The 14663-nt window shown below is 34.3% G+C and overlaps 1 protein-coding gene across 2 annotated transcripts; it reads right to left on the reverse strand.

Annotated features, from left to right (window-relative positions):
• Window positions 1-965: 965 nt before the first annotated feature.
• LOC117334642 lies at window positions 966-14478 on the reverse strand. 2 transcript variants are annotated; one of them, XM_033894370.1, is made up of 19 exons: window positions 14370-14478; window positions 13453-13625; window positions 12636-12715; window positions 11568-11608; window positions 10363-10969; window positions 10162-10202; window positions 9775-9885; window positions 9144-9266; window positions 8631-8753; window positions 8440-8523; window positions 7951-8090; window positions 6685-6771; window positions 6253-6342; window positions 5468-5584; window positions 4001-4178; window positions 3482-3622; window positions 2535-2620; window positions 2152-2222; window positions 966-1977 (listed from the first exon to the last, which is right to left on the reverse strand). In XM_033894370.1, the coding sequence occupies exons 2-19, from the start codon at window positions 13501-13503 to the stop codon at window positions 1845-1847; spliced, it is 2304 nt and encodes a 767-aa protein (XP_033750261.1). In that variant the 5' UTR covers window positions 13504-13625; window positions 14370-14478; the 3' UTR covers window positions 966-1844. The 2 variants fall into 2 exon arrangements, with proteins under 2 accessions (XP_033750261.1, XP_033750260.1); XM_033894369.1 differs by having other exon boundaries at window positions 6253-6354.
• Window positions 14479-14663: the final 185 nt, after the last annotated feature.

Raw genomic sequence — 14663 nt, forward strand, 5'->3', positions numbered from 1 at the left:
CCTCTGACAAAAAGTGGCATTGGTAACATTCATATTTGATTAATATGACAAAATATTACAAAAATGACTAATACAAAACGTTATCGTTCGGTGGGGAAGAGCTCTGTGGTGTCACCCCTTGTCCTGGATTAGTATTATTATATTGACGTCGCGTTCTCATTTTCTGAATATTAACCACTAATATATTACATATGAATCTTGAAGATTTTTAATCAATAAAAATAGCATTTGGAATATATATAATTATGTATGTGTGTGTACAGGTATTCGAGTGCACCCTTCAGAAATCTGAACATCAGTTTGGCCATGAATGGTTACATGTGATTATTTTCACCAGCTCCTGTAGTCTGAGGATGAATCAACTGAATCAGTAAAGTATTATTGATATCGCATTTTTGTTAAAACATGGAGCCTTATTATATTGCATCCTGGGGACATTTAATTGTTGATATCTGTGCAATTTTTCAAAACGACGTCAAACGATAAATCTTGAGGTTTACGGTTTACGATATTCTTTCCGTCAACCTATTTTTCGGATCTGAACCATGAGTGCAAAAAGATAACCGAGGATACTTTTAAACTATTTATAATTCAGGCTATGCAGAAAAATACTTAAGATACACAATTCTCAAAGTATCAGATATAATTTGAATCGAACCCACAAAATTACCTATCACCACAGACGAACTGTTACTTGTTTTTCTATACGGCCACTCCAAAGGAACTTTCCGAGTGATATTTTATTTGAATAGTATTATAGCTTAGTAAAATCAAAACGTAAATATCACAGATTTGGACCGAACAAGGTCAATCATCCCTTTGTTCGAATCCTGCCCTAGATAAATAATTGCGAATCGTCAGTGAATCTCTCAATCAATGCATATTTTCTAACGACAATTTTCAATACGTATATCTATGCGCGAAAAATTTTATTGAGTGTCTCAAAATATGGAAAAGGCCCTTGATTGAGATCTTCATGGGTTTATTTTTAGATTACATACACATTATTATTATAAAGTCACACTTGCATGCTGTAAATATCATCTGGTTATTTACATTATCATACAATATAATTTATAATCCAAATCGTCATATAATCCATATTGCATAAATCGACTAATTACCTCGATCATTGCTATGCCCCACTTGCATTTTGTTTGGGTTTTTTCATCATGTCCACAAACCGTCTATCGTACATGTATATCACATGGTTTTCAATAAAGTTATATCACATTTACAAAAACACAAATCACAGCCTCACGTGTATCTAACTCATAAAGGGTGGTTACTTACAACAGTAAGCCTCTTTACGTATACAGTCACAAATAAGTCAAGGTTGTTTGATAGGAACTCGTGTCATAATAACGAATTCAAAGACGGACACCTGGAGGGGTGCCCTACATCAAAGTTTATCACAAAGAAATACCATAAAAAAGTCTACACACTTTTTAATACATTAGTATTGAATCGGCAAGTACTTAAGTAACGGGTACCGTTATATATGGCCCAAAACGACCCCAGCAGTCTTACATAGAACAGTTGCTATGGCAACAGTGTTTGTAGTGTCATACTACACCTATATGATAAATTTCATTAAAACAAATCAGAAAAAAATTTCGACGAATCAGAGGCCTCGGTCCGGATGACCGGTCAAAAACGAAAATAGTCTTGAGCCCGACCGGTCATACACAAACTAGCAATCATGTAAAGTTTGGATGAATTCCGCAATACGGGTTTCGAAAAACATGTTGGAAACCTCGTCGGTGGAAAATCTGTCTTTGAAGGACAATACATAATCAGATCAACAGTTCTATTTATCTTTCAATCCATAACGAATAAAGATGTTAATTTTGATTGGCCATGTTTCTCCTGTTCATTTCTCCAATGTGTGGCAAGGCGGACTCGATGTAAGGCGAGCCGCCAGGTGGTGCTGACCGATTTTCCTGTCTGACCGGAAGTGTAGATCTATCTGCAGTCCTGTAGATAAAACAAATTCCATAATGAGCATAATATATATAGATACTAATGTTTACACAGACAATACTTAGTAATATTGATCATAGCAATCATGCAAAGTTCGGATGAATTCCGCAATACGGATTGGAAACCTCGTCGGCGGATACCGATTAAGGGAATAAAATCAGCTCTTACCAAATTTTCACTTCGAACTGGCCCTCAGATCCATATTTGAGGTTTGACATAGCTTTGTTCTGCCAGCGTATCTGTAAAGAGCATTCTAATTTGATCAAGTCCGAAAAGAACATATATCCCAAGCGTCGTTTAAATCCTAGAATTAGGCCTATCTGTATTAATAGCTCTCCGAGTCCTTTATGAAAAGAAAACCGTACAACCAGTTTTTTGACCTAGCCCCTCTTTATGAAAATATACCAGCTTTAAAAATTTCTCCAGTTCCCTTACTCCAGAGGAAATAACACAAACAAACTACTGTTCCAAAAACTCACCCTTGTTTAAAATTTGAAATATTTCAATATCCTGATCGCCTTATCCGCATATAAGTAATTTATTTTACTCACAATCACGCATCCATCCAAGTATACTCGTACGACCACGCCCACCGATCCCGGCCCTCCGTCTTCATTTGCATACGACCATCCATCACCTGCTCGAGCAAAACAGCATCATGGTTACTTAATGCTAAACCGGTGTTAGTTTAATTTGAATATTTTATTGTTTTCAAAAGTCTTATTCAGTTTTAATGAATTTCTGATTAAATAGCACTTTAACTTTATCATATTCGACCATCAACGAAAATAACTTTCTTACAAAGACGACTCCAGTTTGGGTAAAACTTTTTAGCGAATGATAACCTCACGATAATCACGTGGACTTGGTACGAATTCGCACATCCCGTTCGATATATACATGTACATTTGTATATTTCAGAAATGAGTTGTGGTTGTTAGCATCACATCATGCACCTAATTGTGAGCATACGTTGAATACGGTATATTTTATACGCGATACAATTTGCACTTTGATAAATGTATTATCTATGCTCAGTGCTTGAGGTTATCTTAATTTGGTGTATTGTGTGAATTATGCTGTAATGTGCGATGCATATGAATTATGTGACTCAATTCATGTTACTTTTTGTTATGCTTATTAATTATATATTTATAATTAGTTAAATAATGATAACCGTTTTGCATTTGGAACTACTTATACTTATATTTGTATTTACATGTACTGTGGGCTGGAGGCCATTGATACTGAAATAAAATATAACTTGAAACGTGAATGTATAAATTTATTATATTTATGCACCATACATTACGTACGTATAGAGAAGTTCCTGTGACAATAATGTCTGAAGTCTATATCAAATGTTACGTTAAGCCAGGTCAAGGGTCACATGGAAGTTCTGACCTATGTGTATAGGTAGCCAGCTGTCCAGTTATCATCAAAATTAGTCGGTAACCTAGAAATGTGCTGTCACCATATCATATCCCATGGAACTAACCTCTTGTAACTCGGCATCCGGTGGCGATCAACTCATCATACTTCAGAACCCTGTGCTCATTTGTAGGTATCACTTCTTTAGGTTCTTTCTTATACTCATAAAAAAATCTCCGTCCGTTGTCCCACTCAATCACGACCCTGCCTAGAGAGCAAAGGATTGCATGTTATGTTTCTTAAAAATATCCCCAAAGGAACATTTAATTCCATACATGTTTTGGATAGGAAAATTCCACCTAAATGTTTTCGAATTGGAACATCAATGATACTAATATATATACCATATATGTGTTGATAACGTCATTAGCAGTGTAAAACTTAAATACTCAATTTGGAAATTCATCTTTAAAAATAGATATTATTGAACATGAAGCTCAACAATGCACTGTCACCACATACTTTGTAATAACGACCTAAATAGCGTGTTGACAATGCACATTGTAATGATATTCATATTTGTCAAACACGTCCTCAGTCAGAATTCCCAATCTACATTACCTGTTATTGATACAAATCGACTTACCATCCTTCCCGTGACTACATACAGTCCCTACACCATTTGAGTCCTGATCCTGACACTTCCAGCCCGGACCACGTCGCACGCGAGTTCCAAGTGCAGGCAATTCTTCGTCGTGTTCTGATGTAATAAGCTGATCCGGTAACTCGGTCACCAACAACTGAACGAGTTCGAGAACGTCGGCCTATATACATAGAACGTAAAAGATAAATATAGAACCAAATCCAGCTATGTTTCTAATAGATTTATCAAGGAAAACTGATACATTACTGCACATAGTATAGAAACTGTCGAACACTGTGTTGAAATATTATAAACAACCGAAATATTTACCTAGCTAGCCAGCCAACTTCTTGATATAATTTTCCACAATTTTCTGAGTGTGTGTCGAGGCGAAAGACAGTTTAACTACATTCCTTTGGATTATTTCACATATAGAAATTGCTGTATTCGTCCATGAACTTGTGCCTAGACATAATGATTTCGTTTGAAAAGCCAAAAAACTGGATAAAATGCGTCTCTTGCCACACAAACATTGCTAAAAATGCGCTAACCTTACGTATATATTCCCATGCCCTTGTTTCAACGTTTCGTTAGGGAAAATCCATAATTTCAAATTTTCCATCGGAAACGGGGATTTAAGGAATAAATGATAAAAAAATATTGTTTTTAATGTTGAATAATATTGATTGAACTGGACCTTATCTTATACTGACACGGGGACGATATAATATACATCACCTTATCTTATACTGACACGGGGACGATACAATATACATCACCTTATCTTATACTGACACGGGGACGATATAATATACATTACCTTGTATTATACTGACATGGGGACGATATAATATACATCACCTTATCTTATACTGACACGGGGACGATATAATATACATCACCTTATCTTATACTGACACGGGGACGATATAATATACATTACCTTATCTTATACTGACACGGGGACGATATAATATACATCACCTTATCTTATACTGACACGGGGACGATATAATATACATCACCTTATCTTATACTGACACGGGGACGATATAATATACATTACCTTATCTTATACTGACAAGGGGACACTATAATATACATCACCTTATCTTATACTGACACTGGGACGATATAATATACATCACCTTATCTTATACTGACACGGGGACGATATAATATACATTACCTTATCTTATACTGACACGAGGACGGTATATACATCACCTTATCTTATACTGACACGGGGACGATACAATATACATCACCTTATCTTATACTGACATGGGGACGCTATCATATGCATACAATTATCTTATACTGACACGGGGACGATATAATATACATCACCTTATCTTATACTGACACGGGGACGATATAATATACATTACCTTATCTTATACTGACACGAGGACGGTATATACATCACCTTATCTTATACTGACACGGGGACGATATAATATACATTACCTTGTCTTCTAATGACACATTCGCGTGATGTCTTTCAAATAGTAAACGCATTCCATCACCAGGAGGTATATACCCTAGAGTGGCAACAACTCGGGCCAACAGTTGGGCAGCTGCGACCTTAAAGGAACAACATGATAACGAATATAAGGGATGTAGACTGTGACCTTAACAGATTCATCTTTTTAAAATGTTCTGCATATAATCTATTATTTTCTCTCTCCCTTGTTTATTTCTTTTTGATTTGATAAATTAAAAAAATATCCACGTATATATATATTGTGGTATAGCTCTAATACTGCATCACATAAGATACGATATAGAATAAAAAGGTCAAGTATTTTAATATTCTAGAACGAATTTCTCTCATTTACTATATAATTATATAACCAACGACTGGTAAAAACAATATTCAATAAGAATCAAATACTGATGCACATGCGTCAAATTAGGTTATGGCTTGGATTTATGATTATCTACTATATTAAAACCATTGGAATTAGTTCTGATGGAAACGTTCCAAAACGTTATCGTATAATATAAACATGTTATTTCTCAATTTCATGACAGCATTGTGAGGAAGTTGTTTAGAAAGGTTTTTAATTGTATAACTATTTACATCATGATATCAAATTATGTCTTTGTGAGAGTTCAAAATTGCTCACGAATGATACTCGTTAAGTTACTAGCTTGTTCTTGCTCTTCATAATCTTGTAAAATTATTTAAATTCAAATCATAAATGCACTGTCTATAAAAAAAAAAAAAAATAAACAAAACAAAAACGTACGTTTTTATCTGTAAATCTCAAAAATCTGTCCAGCTGCGAGGGAAGGAAGACTTTTCCTGATGTAATTTTAGAAACTTTTTCCAGGACACTCTGAAAATAATCCTTAATTTATGAAAATGAAATAAACTATAGTGTGCATTCGCTAAAAAACTCAACATTTCATATTTCTATGTTAAAGCTTGAAAGAAAATGGAAGATTTAATAGGTGAGTTAAAGAAAATATGAAACCAGGAAGCGCTTGATAAAATGCAATGTGGGTTCGATTTCTTAATAATTTAAGTAGTATTTTATCTAATGCACGCGCATAACACATATATACATGTAGTACAACACAAATTATTAGATTTCATTTTCTCTGTACCATCACCATAACTAGTAGTAACTAATTTATACAGAGATACAACGATATACAATGTACTATTGACCACGTACCTGGTCAGCATCCCCGAATGGCATACAATATACTCTGTTATGACGCCGCTTCAGGTTTTGACATACATCAGTCAGATTGGAGTCCACCTTCACAATAAATAATAACCATGTAAAACTAATTATTTGGTTAAAAAGAGTTGTTATAAATGTTTAAAGATACTGATATATAGACCATACTTTAATTACAACTTCTAGGTTTTCAAGTTAAGTATCTCAGTATCAATCTTAGGAACGAATTATAAATAAAAAAGGTCATGTGATTATATGCCAGAAATTTCAAAAAAAATTATTTCCAACAAACATTTAATAGCTATTGTTGACAATGATCTCAACATACGATTCACTTGCACCATCCATCTTAAAGTTAGCAAAAATGGAAAACATCCTACCTACATAGACATATGCTCAGTTTCCTTCCATACCAATAAATGAAACAACATAGTGATAGTCGAAGTTTAAATACCAATTGAGACTCGATAAATTTGTTAAGCCAATGATGGTTCTACAGTAACAACTTAAACGTACCTGCGTTCGTGGAATTTTCAAAAGATGATCATGATACTTAAAAGATTGTACCAAACACACATTATTTGATATAAACTTTAAATAACAACTTAAATATAGATACTGTTAATAATGAATATCAAACTTGTACCAGACGGCTGTAAAATCAATCTAGGATTGTCAGTTCAAAAGGTCCAAAGATATGCAATTTAAGAAGAGATTCAGGGAAATACAATTGGCCTACACAAATGCTAAAATATAAAAAAGGGATGTATGAGCCATTTAATTGGAATCTATTTGTAAGTTTATGATATCAAAACATGATCTTTATGCATATATTCAGCTTGAATCCCTTTTCGTATAAAAAAAGCCTTCCATATAGGTATAATTGATGTCAAGAAAATAGCTCAATGTCAATATTTTTCACTTATTTTTCTTAATTTTAAAAATCAAGTACTTACATGTATGTTATTAATATTAATTTGGTAGACATACTTTAATGCTTGATGACATCATTAGAGCTCTGCCTTGTCATTGCAAAATTAAAAAAAACAATCCTGGTCACATAATCATTACATTTTGTAACGCTGTGAAATTTATTTTGATTGATTTTTGTAATTCATTCAGTAAAATGCTTTCTGTTAATACAAAGTTTGTTTACATATGTGTGCGTTTTGTAAAATCTTTTACTTAACACATTAGGTTATTGCATACATTTTCATATCGTATGTTTTGCTAAGAAAGCATAAACTGAAATATTACAATTGTTTTAGTAAGTATGTCCGTGTTGCTGTCCCTCGCCTCATCTGGGCCTGCCTTGAGGTGATCTGGAGTCCCTCTCCCGTCCGACAACAGAACTATCCGTGGTGTTAGTATCACATCACCTATAGTTGCGTTTTCGCCTGAATGAAAAGGCATAGTAAGATGTAATATATATGATGAAAAAAACATACTTCAACTTGTAAACTTTGCAGAGTAGTTATAATAAACATATTTAAGCTTGAAGAGATGAGTTCCTCGAAGAATAATTATGATAGAATTTAAAATAAAAAAAAGGAATAAAAAAAATGAAGAAAAAAAATTCTTGCACAATCATGTCATTATCATCTCATTGACATATTTACAACGTATAGTTACTAAAATCATATGAAATGCAAACGAGAAACGAGATGGTCAATATGTATATATTGTATACATGATTTCGAGAAAAGATCAATAAAATTTTCTTTTCACTTTAACATAAAAATATACCATTCCCCAAGCATCCTGCCAGGGCCACCAACAAACCACCGGCTATAGGACTCCGCCCTCTGGGCCCGGCGTCATGTATCTGACCTAGGAATCAAAGGAACGAATAGAAATATGTATATTACAAAAACAAATCTGTTCATAATTAGAAATGAGAGAGTGAAGAACGTGTCCTCTGAAGGTGGTGTACTTACGTAGAGTTGTTTTTACAGCATCAAAGTCACAGGTCATGTGTATCTGCACTTTTGTTTCTGCTCCAATGGTTGCCACGGATACATTCTCTTCAATTTCTGTTATCACTTTCAAAGCCTCTATACCTGATGATTAATCAAGAAAGCATACTAAATATTATCTAAATTTAGAACATCATTATTTGTAAATATCTTTGATGTTACAAACACGATTATTTAAAGGTTATTAAGTTATCAGTATATTTATTCTTAATGACCTTCGCCTCTTTCTAAATTGCACTTAATTTTTAAAGTGAAAATGAGTTTCCCAATTCCATTTTAATACATGGTAGCATGATGCATGGTATATTAGAAGAGAGTAGTGTGTCGCCTTGCAGAGCTGGATTTAACTATGCAATGATGACATTGGAACTTGGTGCAAAAAAAATGAAAGTCATTCAATATCATTTATGTAAATATGTTGGACAGACAGATGCCATGTTATGGCGGTACAGTATACTTTTAAATACACAATACCTGTGACAATATCCATTGCGAATCTCATCATGTTCTTGAATGGCTCTCCCTCCATGCTAGCAGAAGTGTCTAGACACAAAACCGTATCTGGTCCCTTCCCCCTGACGAGACCGCTAACTGATCCTGTGAGATTTAGGGGCCAATAGAAGAATATCCGAGAAATTGATGTGATTTTTATAATATTAGCAGATTAAATAATGAAAAATTAGTGTTTCCAAATGAGATGATTTCTTTTTAAACATGTTCACGTTATTCTTAAAGGTTACTTCTGACAAATAGTATTTTCTAAATGAGAGCGAATTTCTCTTAAGTTACTGGCTGCTATTTATACATACTCCGTCAGAGTTAAAACTGCTAATTAGACATTCAGAGCAAGAGAAACGATATATATGGATTGTAAGTATTTGAAGTAACATCATTTGTTTTTATTTGCTATATAAATATCAAGGATTCTGTGCCGACAAAAGAGGACAATTCCAACATACATTAACAGAGAATGAAACCTCAACACTGCCATTCTCCTAATAAGTACTGAGATACATAAATTCACATAAAATTATAACAGAATATATATGTTATATATAATTTTTATTATGTAGTTTTCCTGGTCAATGGATTGACTTATTCATACCTATATCCTTTTCTGTTTCGGCATAGGTATACCACTTTTGAAAGATTAAGTTCCCAATGAACCTTGAACTTCCGATACCAGACATCTTTTTTAGGTCGTTCTCATCTAGGCCTGGGAAAACAATAGGATAACTGTATTTGTATGGTATATTATCTACATCATTATCAGGTGTATTACTTGTAATAGCATGTAAAATATAATGTAGGTATAAAATAGGTGTATCATTATAATACTTTAGTCATTTAACACAGGTGTATCATTATACATAATTCAGCGACGTTTTGTATGTCACCTATGTGACATTTCCTTGAAGTTTACTCACGAATGTGTGCATCCATCTCTACGTTAGTGAGACAGGTTATTATCCAACTGTTCGAGGATATTTACCTGGCATCGTTGACGTTTCCTTCGAAGCGAAATTCGGCAAACTGAAGTGGAAGACCGATACAATACTAAGACATTTAAGAAATAATTTCAGTAAAAATAATCGTATATCATCGCATTTGCAGTGAAGTTAAATTCTCACTCAAAAGCATAATGATACGAACAAGAATTTCTTTTTTATAGAAATAAATCTGAGTGACTTACCCAGACTTAGATTTCCCAGCACGCTTGCGAGCTAAAGCCAAACTTGCTTCCAAGTTGTGCACAGGATCCGGTTGGCCCAGCTCTATGTTCACAGTTTCTGGATTACTTTGCGAGCCTGATTGTGGTAGGGTACGAACACGTGGTTGGTGTTTTGATTTTAATCTATTATCTGTCCTGTCGTCCGTCAGACGACGTTTATATCCACGCGAGTTAACGGTCACAGGAGGAAACGTGAGTGCTTCATCACTACACTCATTCTTCTTGGTTTCTGTTTGTTCTTTCCTATTATCTTCACGACGGGTTGTCTGTCCTGTGTCCGAGGCAAGTGTCCTTGTAGAAGTATGTTTATTGCGACGAGTTTTCTGTCCCGTGTCCGAACTGACTCTCCCAGAGGAGACGCGTCTGTCCACACACTCCACAAAACTGGCGTGGTCCGTAGTATTTAACTGTCTCTTCTCTTGTCTAGACGCGTCTTTAATTGCGGAAAAATCGCTGAGTAGTCCATCAACTTTCCCACATAAATTTCTGACAGTTTCTGTAATGTTTTCTAGATTTCTATCTCTGTCTTCTAGATTCTGTACAAGACGTTCTCCGCGAGCTTTCATTTCTATAAAACATATAAATTCAATTGAAAAGGGATAACGATAACTGCAAAAAAAATGTCAGTATTTTGATTACAGATATATTTAGACTGGGTCTGCGTGACTTTTTTTCAACTATGGGCTATTTTTCCATCACCATTACATATTATTTTCTACAGCTTTAAAATTGCACAATGCGTCAAAATTATGAAGACAGATTTTTTAAAAATGTCGTGTAGCTTTGTCGAAATGGGGCCAATTATGAATTTGATATCCCGCTTTAACCCTCCCATAACTTGAAATGGTCTTCAATCTGCAAACTTACCTTAATTCCATGTCATACCATAACCAACTCACCTAAAGATATTCATATGGGCAAAAAAACAAAACGGTGATAGCCATCGGAAGACCGAAATTGGCAGCCATCATTTAACTTAACTTAAAGAAATATCTTTAGTTAAATAATATTGATGAAACTGGGGCCGGTATCTGTGAAAAGGACATAGTCCAATTCGCCCACATTGAACTATGGTAAACATTTACATTATAAAATACACCATGTAATATTCGGGGCAAATTACAAGAAAATACGTTCTCACCTACACATAATAAAACCGTTCTTACCTGCAATTTCATTTTTATTCTCTTCACAAGCCATCTGATGTCTGTATCAAAAGAGAGAAAAATTGCGGAAAGGAACACCAAAAAAGCAATCGAACGGAGTCATGCTCGAAATTGACACCTCTCTACAGTATCCGGAAAAATTTTTTTTTTAAATCCCCATACTCCTTTCTCCTATTGAATAAAGCCCAACTTATACACTAATCAGAGAAACAAAGACGAAGAAGAATTATGTCATAGTGTACATACAGGAATTCAAACTCTAGATGAATATTATAGACTATTTCATGATATTTTTTTTTTATCTCTACACCGGTCTGCTATATATAATGATTACGTTCATACACATGCACCATAATACATTTTAGATATATATCGACATACTTCATGATATCCAGCAGGCATTACATGCCCACTTTAGCTTTCACTTAAGCAATGTGTGGATCATGTTATTTTGCTAATGTAGTAGTCGTTGATATGGTGACAGTATGTGACCCTCACCCTCAATAAATCCACTGGATCTACGTCTTCTTCAATATTCATGATAAGGTTATTCACATTTTCTTACATTTGTATTCATTACAGTTTCAATAATAAATTCTAGGTAAATAAACCGTAACGGAATTAAAAGTTGGTTTACACAGAATTACTGTATCGCTCATCTAAAAGTAGCAATTGTCTTTGATTCAGCATTTTTATAGAAACGTTAATTACTACCTATTATCTACCTATTCCCTACTTTTGTCTCGTGTCAAATGTTTTTAGAAATTTGCTGTTGTCTACAAATTCCCTTCCTTTGTCTCGTGTCAAATTTGGTAAGGATTTCCCCATTATCTACCAATTCCCTACCTTTGTCCTCGTGTTAAATTTGGTAAGGATTTCCCCATTATCTACCAATTCCCTACCTTTGTCCTCGTGTTAAATTTGGTAAGGATTTCCCCATTATCTACCAATTTCCTACCTTTGTCTCGTGTCAAATTTGTTAAGGACTTTTCTATTGTCTACCAATTTCCTTCCTTTGTCTCGTGTTAAATTTGGTAAGGATTTCCCCATTGTCTACCAATGTCCTACCTTTGTCTCGTGTCAAATTTGTTGAGGACTTCCCTGTTGTTTACTTGCACGTTCTCCAATACTTGACGGAATGCTTTCAGCTTGAATAAAAAAAAACACACAGTGCATCCAAATTACTTCATAAAAACATGTGTTCATACTTTAAAGGAGTGTTTTGCCAACAGCTAGCCTCTGTTAGTTATATATATTATACTGTTCAAATATCCACACATTTTACCAGTAATTAAAAAACTTATCTTTTAATTAAATACATTAACAGTTGAGAGTTATCATTTTTTATATTTCAATCTGGTCTGCATTTCAGAATACAAAAAAGAAAGGAATGTTAACAGATCATAATTCTCACATAACATTGGTATGGTGGTATGAACAGGAATGTTCTTGACTAAAGGTCGTTTTGTCTGACATCACTGTATTAGGTGCATTTTTGACGTCACTAAAATTCGTGCTACTGGATTAAAAATAAACCCTGATTGATCAATGTTACCCGCAATAATTTATGTAGTTGTGTTGTATAAAAATGTGAATATTCTCACAGTGGAATATACTGATTACTTTGTTGATATTAAATTAAAGATTTAGTGGTTATTTCCTTCTTTTTTTTCTTCTTTTTTTTCTTTTTTCGTTTATTTTCATTTCAGTGATTAAATAATCGGAATTGAAACATTTGTTTGATTGAACAATTCATTTTAATACATTCATAAATTCAGCTTAAAATATCTTTGTCATGCATAAGTGACAAATCATAAATATGACTTTGTAGTGTTTCTCTCATTTGTTTAACTTCCCCTCCAACCACGTGTAATATAGTACTTACCTCCGCCATACATTCCGCCATGGAGATTTTACTTCCGTTGACTGAAGCCATTATGTCCTTGTCTACGTCGGCCGTATTATGTCATGGCGTTATCCTCCAGTAAAAGGGATGTAGATAGTGCTAATAGCACACTACGTCAACTGTTCCTGGTCCAAGATGACATTCTTCACTCACTAGGATTGATACAATAAATCTATGTAAACGTATTGTAAATAAATCAATAACTTAAGTTAATTCGTCATAGCCGGCCAGGCCAGTGTCAAGGAAGGAGGAGGACATCACCTTGTGACACCAGGAACAGTCACCCCGGACAAATGCTCCAATATGAGTCGCGAGTAGGGGTTATAACCTAAATAAAGACTTTAACAATTGTATGTAGCACCAACATCATCATCATCATCATCAATAACAATAGTTCAATTAAACTTCACCGACATCACCAATACAGGTGTACGGTCATTAGTGAACATAAGTAATCAATGTTTAAAGTAAATACTTATACTGATTGTTGACATAGTAACCCGCGTATAGTACATGTATACATTGTAGTAAGATATTAATATGGAAATTCGAATTATGTTTGTTGAGGGGAGGCGACTCTTATAGAACACCATAACATTCCTTTACCATGGCCTCATGTAAATATATCCTAGGCAGGTACATAGAATAATATGTAGCACAAATGTACGGAAGCGAGATAAAAAGCAATTAATTGCAATATGGTAGTAACGATAGCGTAATCAGAACCCCTTGGTGTACGCATATCATAACAAGTAAATCACTACTGATCGAACGAGGAAGTATAATTTTATGTAAATCTACTTGATACAGTTATAATTCGCCGACTTTCCTCGTTCACGGAAAGTCAAGTGTGAGGGGAATTTTAAAGTAAAATTGATTAAAAAACACATACAAACCTTACACGGCATAGGGCCACATCTTATCCCATATACCATAAACCGTGTTACGGGTAGGTTGGTATTTGGGAATTTCCACCCGAAGGGAATCCCCAACTACGTCAACAAATCTATTTTTAGAAAGCACATATTGTATTTGGTATACCTATTATCGATCTACTTTCAGTTTCGTTCGTTCCTGTTACCAGGACAAGATATTATGTAAATTTTGAACGATAGCCAAATTTACCTATTCTACGTTATTTTTCTTTCGTTAACCGGCCGTACCACTGACAAATATTACAGTGACTCAAT

Source organism: Pecten maximus, chromosome 9 (assembly GCF_902652985.1).
Source record: "Pecten maximus chromosome 9, xPecMax1.1, whole genome shotgun sequence".
NCBI lineage: Eukaryota > Metazoa > Mollusca > Bivalvia > Pectinida > Pectinidae > Pecten > Pecten maximus.